Consider the following 13,438-nt stretch of genomic DNA (forward strand, 5'->3'; position numbering starts at 1 on the left):
CCTCTTATTTCAGCTATTTTCCATTTGCATTTCAGCTATTTCAATTCATTCTAACATTTCCACTTAAAATATGTTGTTCTATGTAGTGACTTCTGCCTAAGGATGCTACTCATTAACATTTCTATAGCGTGCTTTTACTGATATATTTTTAAAAACCTGAATAATAGAGCTGTCATGCACTGAAACTAGAAAGCGAATTCTGAGTACAACTTAGACGAAGTTGAATATTTTAGTTCCTGAAGCTCTTAAATCCACACTAAGAACAATATAAATAAATTGGACAGAACATACAGTATTAGAAAGAACAAAAATTGCATTGGCACAAATCCCCCCTAATCAGATAATTAACTCATGATTTATTAATAATATTCTCCTGATGCTAAATGTCCCTGAAGAATCAAAGTTTTGTATTCCTGAGTTTTTCACACCTACAATTTCAGCTATTAATAGATTTTAATGGCTGTGGCATTGTTTTTAACTGTTCGTTGGTTGTATGCCACCCAAAGTCTCATTTAGTGATAGGACTGCTATATAAATATGATAAATTGATAAAAAATACAGCTATGGAAATTTGTTTTTGACATTTGATCAAATTGTAGGTTGTCTGTATTTGTTTCCATCAAGAAAATATTGGGATACACAACTGCTACATTGTTGAATTGTGATAGAAAATAACATTTGAGTATTCGTTTAATACTAAGAGAAATGATTAAACCTTTGGCAAATTCAAGGGTGTGTCTAGATATTTTCTTTAGAACATGACGAATTTTCAGAAATTCCTGGGGCTGGAGAGGAGAGAAAGAAGAAAAACTAACATTTCTGATAATATGCATCCTCACAGTGACCAATATTTAATTTCTTATTTAATGAATAAGGAAATAATAGTATAAATATTTTATTTTTCTTTCATTCTTTTGTCCTATGGTTTTCCAGGCTGGTCTCATTCGAACAGACAATGGTGAATTTTTCATTGAGCCTCTTGAGAGAGGACAGTGGGAGAAAGAAGAAGATGGGAGAGCTCACGTGGTCTACCGTAGGTCGGCAATCAAACAAGAGAGAACAGAAGCATTCAAAGATGATCATAATGAAGGTATGACTGAGGAAACAAACACAACAGAGGTGGGTTGTTCCCGGTTTAGCCCAGTTTGGCCAAACCAGTAGTGGAATTCAGGCCTGGGTCGCAGACCCAGCAGTGACTCAGACCTGCCACGCCCCTGAATTGATTTCCTCGCCGCTGCTAGACCACCGCCATTTTAGAGTTTAGTGACTGTTTAGCAGTGACGTGCGGTGACGTTTATGACTGGTGAGGCTGGTGACGTCATCAAACCACGTGGTTGCTCCGATCACACGGGCGCAGCCCAAACGGAGAAGTTTCTTCAGCTCCAGCCTCAATCAGCTCAGCCGCGGTCCCCTTCATCTTGCCTCAGGAAGGAGGGGAATGGGACCACGTGTGCAGGGGAAGGGGATCGCGGCTCTGCTAATCTGAGGCTGTGCGCTGAGGAGCCGCCTGCACACATGGTCCCATTCCCCTTGCAAGGATCCCGGGCTCGCCCGATGCAAAAAATGCCTAGGTACCGTGTTTCCCCGAAAATACAACCTGTCCCGCGCTCACTGACCTAGCGTTATCCCGAAAGCGCCAAGTTACAGGAGCCGGGGGTGGGGGGAGCGCTCACGTTGCTTGCCGCCTTCGGTATACTGCTAGGTTGGGGAGTGGCATTCTGTCCGGCCAGAGGGGAGAGTTGCCGGGCGGCTGCTCTCTTGTGAACTGGCTCCCGAAGAGCCGGGCACAGCCTCAGGGGCGAAGCAGCCATGAGGTAACCATGCTCACGAGCAGCCGCCCAGCAAATCCCCTCTCCAGCCGGGAAAAGCGCCATTCACTGACCTGAGCAGCCACCCGGCAAATCCCCTCTCCAGCCGGGAAAAGCGCCATTCACTGACCTGAGCAGCCGCCCGGCAAATCCCCTCTCCAGCCGGGACAGAAAGTTTTCCGGACAGAGTCTTCCAGCAGCCGGCCCACCATAGAGAGCACTCCTAGAGCAGCCGATGCTGGAAGTTTTGGAGTTTGGAAGTTATGCGCGGAGCGGAGCGGGCGGTGGCGGGCGGCGGTGGGCGGCGGCGGGCAGCGGCGGTGGCCTGGGCTGAGAGACATTAGCTTTCGTGATGGTTATGATTTACTCAACAAACCATGGTTAAAAACTAAGGCTTAGCAAACCTATTGGGGCAAAATATGATTCTTTGCACCTGTTGAGTGTTTTATGTTTATTCATTAGCCTCAATTCCCTGTGGTGGGGTATGGAAGGATTTTGCACACACCGATTGGTATCATTCCACTCACACTTACAATGTTCAATGAAGTTTCTTTTAATATTAAGAGCCATGATGACTCAGTGGTTAGAATGCAGTATTGCAGGCTAATTCAGCTCACTGCCAAGAGTTCGATCCTGATCGGCTCAAGGTTGACTCATCCTTCCATCCTTCCGAGGTTGGTAAAATGAGGATCCAGATTGTTGGGGGCAATATGCTGACTCTGTAAAGGGCCAGAGAGGGCTGTAAAGCACTGTGAAGCGGTATATAAGTCAAAGTGCTATTGCTAAGTGCTAATATTGCAAATGATAGGTGTTTCTATGGTTTGAAATCATAGCAGGAGCAAAAAGATTAATTCTCCTATCTACTACTCCAAAATGTAAATCTATGTTGGGCAATTTCCTAATTTTTTGTACTGGTTTGGAAAAAGATAATTTCATCCTGTGATCAGATGGGAAATAAGACAGGACAGGCAATGCTAATAAGGAAAATGTGCAGGTTCCACTGTCAGCACTTTCATCCAATGCTTAAGAGTAGAAGATATCCAAGATTATATCTTTAGATGATAGAATACTGGAGTCTTGTCTAGCATTTATTCTATTGTGCTATTTTCAAATTTGCAAGCAGAACATTGTAAAAGTAGGTAGTGTAACGTTGATGGCTTAGATCTTGTTCTTTCCATTGAGCTGGCTCTTTGGGACCTGTTTTATCCTTTGGCGGGTGTAGCTGTCTTTCTTCTTCCTTCTATCCAGTGTACACACACCATATATATATATATATATATATATATATATATATATATATATATATATATATATATATATATATATATATATATATATATATATATATATATATATATATATATATATATATATATATATATATATATATATATATATATATATATATATATATATATATATATATATATATATATATATATATATATATATATATATATATATATATGTACGTGTGTGTGTGTGTGTGTGTGTATATATATGTACATATTTACACACACACACACACACACACACACCAGTTTGAATGCCTGAATGTGTGTGTATCAGTGGTTAGATTCAAAACTTTTTACTACCAGTTCTGTGACCGTGGCATGGCTTGATGGTTGTAGCAGGGGAAGGTTACTGTAAAATCCCCATTTCCTCCCGATCAGCTGGGACTTGGGAGGCAGAGAATAGATGGGGGTGGGGCCAGTCAGAGGGGGTATTTACCGGTTGTCTGAACTACTCAAAATTTCTGCTACCGGTTCTCCAGAACTGGTCAGAACCTGCTGAATAGCACTTCTGGTGTTTATGCAGGTGTTATGGACCAATGCATTTTAAAGATACTATCAGGCTTATTAAGGCGATCCTATTCCATCCATTTCCTATGCTGTCATTTATTTTTAACTCTTCTAATTCCAGATTTTATCTTGGGCCAGCTCCCCCAAGCCCTGAATCTAATTGAAGATCAGGTTGGTGAAGCAGAGAGGAAGAGGCGACATGCAAAGAAGGATGACTACAATATAGAGATCCTATTGGCTGTGGATGATTCGGTTGTGCGGTTCCATGGGAAGGAGCATGTCCAGAATTATGTCCTCACCCTGATGAACATAGTGAGGATCTTTCATCTTGTGTTTCTTGTCTTGAAGGGAAGGGAAAGAAAGTAAAAAGGAATCGGGCATAGTCACAGACTGAGTGTGATCACACAGCCTTCCCGGTATGAGCATCAGGGAAGATTTCCACATTAATTGCCCACATAAGAGGCCAGATGTATCTCCTAAAAAATCTGTGTATCCGGAATGAAGTCATAATACATAACGTAATATCTTGAAGCATAGCATGACAATGTGGCATTACACATTGCAGCCTTGCCTGATGCCTTCAAAACATGTACTTTGCCCGGAACATATTTTCAGGTCTTACTGCACGAAAAATTTGATACCTATTTGGCACTCCAAAATACACAGATAAATTGGGCAGATGTTTTATAGAACATAGCATTCATGAGGAAAGGATCTACTTCACTGAAGTATAACAGGATTGTAAGATAGTTTTAAAGAAGATATTAAATACCATATTTTTCGGAGTATAAGATGCACCGGAGTGTAAGACGCATCAAGGTTTTGAAGAGGCAAATTAAAAAAAAAGTAGGTAGGTAGCTAGAGGGATAGAGAGGGAGAGGAAGAGAGAGAAATACAGTAGGTAGGGAGGAAGAGAGAGAGAGTAGGTAGGTAAGTAGGTAGATAGATAAAGGGATAGAGAGAGAGTGAAAGAGAGAGAGAAATACAGTAGGTAGGAAGAGAGAGTGTGTGTGTAGGTAGGTAAGTAGAGGGATAAACAGAGAGAAATAGAAAGAGAAATACAGTAGATAGGTAGTGGGAGAGAGAGTAGGTAGGTAGATAGAGGGATAGAAAGAGAGAGGAAGGGAGAAATACAGTAGGTAGGTAGGGAGAGAGAGAGAAAGTGTAGGTAGGTAGGTAGGTAGAGGGATAGAGAGAGAGAAATAGAAAGAGAGGGAGAGAGAAATACAGTAGATAGGGAGAGAGAGAGTAGGTAGGTAGGTAGGTAGGTAGAGGGATAGAGAGAGAGAAATAGAAAGAGAGAGAAATACAGTAGATAGGGAGAGAGAGAGAGAGAGAGAAATACTGTAGGTAGGTAGGGAGAGAGAGAGAGTAGGTAGGTAGGTAGGTAGATGATTCCAGGTGTATTTAGCCATGTGCTGGAGAAGGAAATCATTGACAATCTGCAGCACCTAAGACTTTGTTTCTGCTGGCACAGCACTTGATCAATCTAATTCTCATCAATCAGTTAAAGAGCTTTCCAAAAGGAAAAAAAAAGTTTTTGCACTATGCAAACCTCCCCAAAACGGCCTGTTTTTTCCAAATAAAAGACATGAGTAGCCTTGGGGAGGGGGGGGGGGGCTTGCAGAGTGCTCCTGGGTGAGTGGGGCTGGGCAAAAAGGAGCAAAAAACGGCCAGTTTTTCACGAAAACGGGCCTGTTTTCTGTCAAAAAAACCCTGCATGCATAGCCTTATTGAGGCTGGGGGGGAGCAAAATACGGCCCATTTTTTGCTTATTTCTGCCCTCCCCAACCCCCAGGTGCTCTCTGAAAGCCTTCATAAGGCTTTGCATAGCCATTTTGGTGAAGGGGCGGGGCTTCAGGAGACAAAAAAATGCTGTATTTGATGTATAAGACGCACCCAGATTTTCAGCCTCTTTTTTTGAGGAAAAAAGGTGCGTGTTATACTCCAAAAATTATGGTAGTTTTTCATGCTTTGGAGCAGTTACATCCGTAATCGTAGAACTTTGTGCTTTTAAAAAAAATATTCAAATGGGATTGTAACATAAATATTGAATGCAGTTTTTGGGATGGGTGATGGAATCATCTTTGTATGGGTGGCCAGAGCTAGGACTTTCTTCCAACCTATATCAATATATATGAAAGCTGATGGGCTGTTGTCCATGGCATTCATTGGATTTATTGGGCAATATTGTGTCTTGCCTAGTTAAAACCCACAATTATTTATTTAAGGTTAAAATTTTTAAAGATTTCAATAAAATAAGGAATCAAAGGAGAGGAGAATTTATAAACCTGTTGTCTTATTTTTTTCTTGCAGATATATAGAAAGATATATACCAGGGGTGTCAAACTCAAGGTCCGGGGGCCGAATGCAGCCCATGGGCTCCTTAGAACTGGCCTGCAGGGCTCCCCTGGAAACAACGAAGGACTGGCCCGCAGTGCCTCTGCCAGCGAAAATGGGCTGGCAAGCTCCGTTTTGGGCTGTGATAGCCTCCTGCAACCCTCTGCCAGCGAAAATGGCGAGTACTGTTTTCGCTGGCAGAGGATTGCAGGAGGCCGTTGCAGCCAAAAACAGAGCTCTGCAGCCCATTTTTGCTGGCAGAGTGCTCGGGCCACTATAGGCACCCCTGACATGAGTGATGTCGAGCTGGCCACACCTACCCTGGCCATGCCCACTCCACCCCCCTGAAGTCAAACACAACCTGATGCGGCCCTAAATGAAATTGAGTTTGACATCCATGGTATATACAGTGTAATATTTCAAACAAACCTCTGCGTAGGTTGGTTTCTTTTTAAATTTTACTATCTTTTTACTTTTGAGCTTCCTACTTTGTTGGCTGATGGGGCCTCTATTTCTTCAGAAATACCCTCAAGATTAATTTCTTTGGCTTTTCCTGGTATGCTTTTTTAATTGGGTTGTAATGTTGGGATTTCTGTTTTGTTTGGTAGGGAGTATTAACTCTATTATTGTAGCTATGTTATACCCTCAAGGGACATGATGGCTCAGTGGCTAAGACGCTGAGCTTGTCGATCAGAAAGGTCAGCAGTTTGGCGGTTTGAATCCCTAGCACTGCGTAACAGAGTGAGCTCCTGTTACTTGTCCCAGCTTCTGCCAACCTAGCAGTTCGAAAGCATGTAAAAATGCAAGTAGAAAAAATAGGAACCACCTTTGGTGGGAACGTAACAGTATTCTATGTGCCTTTGGATGTCTTTGGACAGTGCTGGCTCTTCGGTTTTGAAACGAAGATGAGCACTGCCCCCTAGAGTCGGGAACATCTAGCACATATGTGCGAGGGGAACCTTTACCTTTTGCCTTTGTTATACCACAGCATTTATTGTTGCATTGTTTTACCAGTGAGTTGCCTTTATGGTTTTCAACCTTAGCAGTTGTCCTTTTGCAATCTAAAAAGAGTGAAATGCTGGATCAGCTTCACATGATAGTGTTTTAAAGTCTGAATTCCTAACACAGCAATGAAAACAAATGATGCTGCTTTCACTACCATGCCAGGATAGATGATTTTAGTGAGCGTATGTCAGAGAGGCAAGTGTAATGGAATGTAAGTGCTTATTTGTGGCCAGCATGTGCTTTAGCTTGTTTCCTTCTGGCTGTTTGGAGCAGGGAATGCCTAGCCTAGTGAAAAGAAGAATAGAATATTGCACCCAGTTTTGGTTACCGCATTATAAAAAAGATGTGGAGACTCTAGAAAGAGTCAGAAAAGAGCAACAAAGATGATTAGGGGGATGGCGGCTAAAACATATGAACAGTTGCCAGAATTGGGTATGGCTAGTCTAGGGAAAAGAAGGGCTAGGGGTGTTATGATTGCAGTTCCAATATTTCAGAGGCTGCCATGAAGAAGAGGGGTGTCAACCTATTTCCCAAAGTGCCAGAAGGCAAGACAAGAAACAGTGGTTGGAAACTAATTGAAGAGAGAAGCAGCCTAGAACCAAGAAGAAATTTCCTAACAGTAAGAATAATTAATCGTTGAAATGGCTTGCCTTCAGAAGTTGTGGGTGCTCCATCACTGGAGGCTTTTAAGGAGAGACTGGGCAGCCAATTGTCTGGAATGGTACAGGGTCTGCTGCTTGAGCAGGGGGTTGGACTAGAAGACCTCCAAGGTCCCTCCCAACCCTTTTATTCTGCCAGTCACATGTTCTAAAACTGCCATGGACAAATCATGTGTTTCTTCCTGGATAAATGGTCCACGTTATTACTTATTCATGTATCCAGATGGTGGTGATACACTAGAATAAACATCAACACAAAAGCATTCTGTCTGTCTGTCTGTCTAGCTATCTAGCTATCTAGCTATCTACAAACACACACACACACCTCACATGTCAGATGATATTTAAATCTAACCTTCAGCATGAATTTCTTCGATTATTCATCCTATTCAAATGATAAATGGGTTTTCTCTTTTCCAGAAAGAAAAAGATTCCCTTTAATGCACTGCTGTTTATTATTTCCTGTCTGTCCCGTCTCCCGTCTCTCCCCCTGTCCCCCTCCATTGATGGGTGAAAGTACAAAAGGCCCCAAACGGTCAGTTTTAATCCCAAACTTTATTTCCAAATCCATTTCATGGTTTATCCTCAGTGGGGAAAGCATTTCAGTTTGTCAGTGTTTGGGATGCTGTCAGGATGGGTCCTGAAAGAGAGTTTCGGTGGCCTTTTGGAATGGAAAAAATCTCCCTCAAAGAGCTAAAAGAAAATAAAGGAAACATGACCTTTGCCTAAAGCGCAAAATGAATAGTTTACCAAACCATTATCTCCTTTGCTCGCTTTGAGGCAGGTCTTTTCCTTCCCTTTTGCTTTGTTTCTGGTTTTTCAGACTTTCCTTTTCGCAACCTTGTCAAATTTCTGGCAGTCTTGGAGAGGAACACCCACAGCTTCAGGCCCTCCTTAGTTAGTTATCCATCAAGGCTGGTGATCTTTTCAGAAGTTCTGTCTTTAGGCTGGATTCCCATTAAGTGGTTATGTCACACAAAGGGCAGCAGTGTTTCAAAAGGCGTTTGTTCGGGCCTTGGCAGCTTCCGAAGAAGCTTTTTGCCAGAATTTGACAAGGCCGCCTTCGCTTTTTCCTGCTGCTAAAATAACTGCAGAATAATAACGTATAGATTTCTTTTAAAGCAAAGCATGCCTAAGGCCAAATAAATGGGGACACAGCCCTGAGGGAGCCAACTCAGAATGCGGTAGGAGCTGGTTATATAACCCCCCCTTAAAAATTATGGTTTTGCTTTGATTGGTTCAAGTACAGGTAATCTTCGTCTTACAACAGTTCATTTAGTGATAGTTCAAAATTACGTCGTCACTGAAAAAAGTGACTTTGTGACCACAGTTATGACCTTTGCAGCATCCCCCATGTTTACATGATTAAAATTAAGATGCTTGGCAACTGGTTCATATTTATGACCGTTGCTGTGCGATCCTCTTTTGTGACCTGCCAAGCAGGGGAAGCCAGTTTCACTTAACAACTGGGTTATCAACTGCAGCTATTCACTTAACAACTGTGGCAAGAAAGGATGTAAAATGGGGCAAAACTCACTTAACAAATGTCTCACTTAACTACAAAAATTTGGGGCTCAATTGTGGTCATAAGTCAAGGACTACCTGTAAAAGCGAGCAAAAGTGCCCTTGATTCGCGTTTTTGCAGCTTCATATGTTGTGTGAATCCAAGCCATTTGGTTAAATATACAGTGAGCTCAACATGCTAAATAGTTTCTTTCGCATTCACAATTCTTTCAGTATATTGTGCAATGAAAATGACTTAACCCCCTAACCAAGTCAAGCAAGTGTGCAAACACATGTGCCTATAATTAAACCATGTTTAGCCATCGTGCCCTTCCCTCCCTCCTTCCATGCTGTAGAGGAGATGGTATTGTTTTGAGGATTTTTGTAATGAGGTGAAGCTGCTTTTAAAAAGCATACAGAAGATGTATCTGCAACATTCAGATCAAATCTTATGGAAACCTACCCATGTTTCCCTGAAAATAAGACTGGGTCTTATATTAATTTTTGCTACAAAAGACTTATTAGGGCTTGTTTTCTGGTTAAGTCTTAATTTTGGGGAAATACGGTACTAAATGCATCTGTCTGGCTGATGATCTTTTTTTAAAAAAAAAAAAACGAAATTTTATTGGTTTTTAAAAAGAATAAACAAGGAAAGGGTAGTGGAATAAGTTGCAAATTTTGGCAGTTACAATATGCAGGAGGTGGTCCCTCCCCCCCGTACTCATACATTTCATTTATTAATACATTAGATTATTACAAATTGATGGTATTTTGTCAGCATATAAACTTTTATCTTCAAATAATTTCAATCACTTTACATCAAACAGATTTTCTTGTTCATTTTTGTGATCTGAGTTTTCTCGATGTTGCCCCTTCTCCCCCCGCCAGCAGAGCTCCGGCCCCTCCCGTGTCTTGTGTATCTGGTGTAGTATCATCAGGCTTATCTAGGAGGGCTCTATTTTTTTCCATAAAGGCCTGAGCCTCTATGGTTGTATTAATTCTGACTCTTGTGTCCTCCCAGAAAATTAGCATACCTTCAGGCATCAGCCATCTGAACCACACCCCTTTCTGGTATAATTTCTTCGCTAGTAGCGAATAGTTTTTTCTTCTCTCTCTCACTTTCTTAGGGATCTGTTTCAGAATGGCTATTTCTCTATCCTGGTATTTTAGTGCTTGCCCCCTTTGTGCACTCAGAATCTCATCTCTTGTAGTCTTTCTAAGGAATTTAATGTGTACCTCCCTTGGAACATTATGTGTTCTAGCATATGCTGAGTTTACTCTATAAACCAGGTCCATGTCCCACCCCATCTGTTGTTTGTCTTTTTTAATGTATTCAGCCAAAAGGTTTGTCATAATGTCCCTTACATCTTCATCATCTGCCTCAATCACATTTTGAAACCTAAGGAAAAAGGACATTCTTTCAAATTCCATTTTAATCTGGTGGTTCTCTAGCTCTTGGTTCCCTTTCTGCACTCCCCCCACCTCCCCCCTCATCTCAGCTGTCTCCTCCTCCAAAAGATCCAGTCTCTGTGAATTATTAATCGCCCGGTCTTGGTTCTCTCTAAGCTGCTCATTCATCTCCTTGAATTGATTTTTTAAATCCCCCTGTCCCTTTAAAATCTGTTGAAACATCTGCTGAAAGTCCACCTCAGAAGGCTTGGGCTGAAGCAGGGAGGTTAAAGTCTGTTGTCTGCTGGGGCTGGACGCTGAGGATGTTGGGGCGGAGACTGCAAAGCCCGGCTTTCCCGGAGGTGGTCTTTTGGGTGGCATTATAATAAGCAAAGAGATAACAATGTCAATACAGAGAGGAAACAATTAGGGAGGAAAACTGCCAAGGAGGTTACGAGGCAGAGAGTCCAAGCAGATAGGAACCTTTTCTATATTCAGCTCCTGGTAATAAAGTAATAAAGTCCTTTGCTCCAAGCCCAGAGTCCAATGTAACAAGAGATTTGTCTGAGTGCCCCGGAGACAAAGACAAAATGCCTGAAGCTTCTATGGGTGGAGTCACGTTTCAGTGTCTATGAAGACGACGGAAGTGTGCCATCTTGCCCTGCCAGCTCCGGGATCAGAAGGCAAAAACCAAAAGTTTTCAAAGTTTTCAGATCATCACCTCATTTACACAACTGCAGTCCAAAATCTGCCTTTGCTATGAGCGTGATTTCATTGCATGGCTCCCCCCCCTCCTCTGGGGGAAGAGAGCAAAACCGTTTAAAGCCGCTTGTCCAAGGGGGGGGGGGAAATCCCCCTCCCTCCAGTCACTCTTCTCCAAAACAAGTTGAAAGTCAGTTTTAAAAAGCTGGCAATTTTTTTTCCTTTCAGCCAAGTAAGGGAACGGGGGAAAGTTTCCACCTCACCACACAGCAGCTGCGTCCTTCAAATCTTGCTTTCTTCCAGCTGCCTCATCGCGAAGACGCCGCGGCGCCTCCTCTCTTGCCTCCCGGTGTCTGGCTGATGATCTTAACTGGTACTTATTTTTGGCGTAGGGCTTACATTACGAACATCCTGAAAAAAAATCATGCTAGGGCTTATTTTCCGATTGGGTCTTATTTTCAGGGAAACACGGTATCAATCTTAATGTTGAGAGCAATGGGTTGACAGCCAATTTTTTTGAGCCTATCTCAGAATGTTTAATCCTTGAATGGTCTCCATTTCGGTTTTTCTGGTGAATTTCTCATACACTAAATTGTGGCACTGTTGCACTGTTCTGGTTCTCACTGAGTTACAAGGCTTTTTTTCTGGATCCTATCAGATCTGTTTATTAGAATTTTTTTTGGGGGGGGGGGGGAAACAGTGCAACAAAAGCACAAAAAAACCTTATCATAATAAACGTAATATCCTTCTCAACAACTAAGCGAGGCAGCTTCTCTAAGGAGATGCTGTCTCTCCCATGTTATCAGTCTTCAATTCACTTATAATCAAGGAATATCAATTTACTAATGACCAAAGGAAGCGATTAAGTCAGAAGAGCCATTTGGTTCAGGGGTGTCAAACTCGCGGCCCACGGGCTGGATGCATCACATGCTGGCCACCCCCACCCCTGGATTAGTGAAAGGGGGAAAAGTGATACATCACGTGACAACATGTTGTTGCAAGTTTGACACCCCTGATCTAATTTAATGTTTGTGCAGTACTTTGGATGTTTTGGATTTAAAAGCAAAATGGTGATTCAAAACAAGTGGGACATAAATGCTGCTTCTATATATACAATGATTTGCAGTAATTTTGCAAGAATTTAAACCCTGCCTATAAAGAGTCAAAATTTGGAGTTTTGACTCTTTGTATGTAAATATTTATATTTGTGCTATTGGTTGATTGCTGAGAAATCTGTCCTAAACTCATGAGCCTTTTAGCCTCTTGCAACTGTTAAAAATTGGTTTCTGCTTTATTTTTATTTTGCTTGTGATTATTTGTGTTTTTTAATGGTGTATAACAACTTATTCTAAGATTTGGTCCACTAAAAAAAATATTGTTGGATAAAATTGGAAAAATTAAAAAGTTCTTAAAAATCTTAACATTAGTAGAGGAATTAAGCAATGCTAGATGTTAACTTTAATCATTTATTTTGAAAATAGTTTGTAGATTGTTTAGGATTCTACCCTAAACGTATGAGTCATTTAGCCTCTTGCAACTGTTGAAATTTGGTTTGTTATATTTTTATTTTGCTTGGATTATTTGTGTTTTTAATTGTATATAACAACACATTCTAAGATTCGATCATTTCAAAAATCTTGTTGGATAGAAATGGAAAAATAAAAGACTTCTTGAAAATCTTAACATTAGTACATGGAATAAGCAATGCTGGATGTTAACTTTACTCAAAAACAACATACCTGTTTTTTGTTTATTTAAGTTTTGTTTTGCTTTTGCATGACGTTTCTTCCTCAATTAGGAAATAAGTTAGTGGAATGTACACTTAAACCAAGTGACCTGCATTTTTGCAAAGGGAGGAGAAAAACTATGTTCAGAATTTATCAAAATCTTGCCCACAAATACAAACTGCAATGCGACCAAAGCCCAGCAAATAAATGCTAATCCTGTTAGTTCACACCAAGAGTATCTCCTGCCAGATTGTAAGAAGAAAGGAACTGATGAACTAGCTGCTTGGGGGAGCAGAAATTATAGCACTGGTAGCAAGAAGGCTTAAAAGTCTTTTAGAGATTTCTAGGTGTTTATTAATAATTAATAAATAAAATAATTATAATTAAGAATTATGTCCATACTATCTCAAAAGTGAATGTCTTGAACAGTATCTTGAACAAGCAAATTCAAATGGTGCAGGACTGACTATCCACATGGCACTTTGCATGGGAAGAGAAGGAAG

The 13,438-nt window shown here is 41.2% G+C and overlaps 1 protein-coding gene across 4 annotated transcripts in view; it reads left to right on the forward strand.

Moving 5' to 3' along the window:
* Positions 1-13,438, forward strand: part of ADAMTS14 (ADAM metallopeptidase with thrombospondin type 1 motif 14) — a 94,516-nt gene that overhangs the window by 21,362 nt on the left and 59,716 nt on the right. For all 4 annotated transcript variants that reach the window (XM_081956486.1, XM_081956487.1, XM_081956488.1 and 1 more), the window contains 2 exons: positions 934-1,090; positions 3,732-3,922. In XM_081956486.1, the coding sequence (XP_081812612.1) occupies positions 934-1,090; positions 3,732-3,922 (348 nt within the window). The remainder of the gene's footprint in view (positions 1-933; positions 1,091-3,731; positions 3,923-13,438) is intronic.

The sequence above is a fragment of the Natrix helvetica genome (genome assembly GCF_964273705.1).
Source record: "Natrix helvetica genome assembly, chromosome: 5".
NCBI lineage: Eukaryota > Metazoa > Chordata > Lepidosauria > Squamata > Natricidae > Natrix > Natrix helvetica.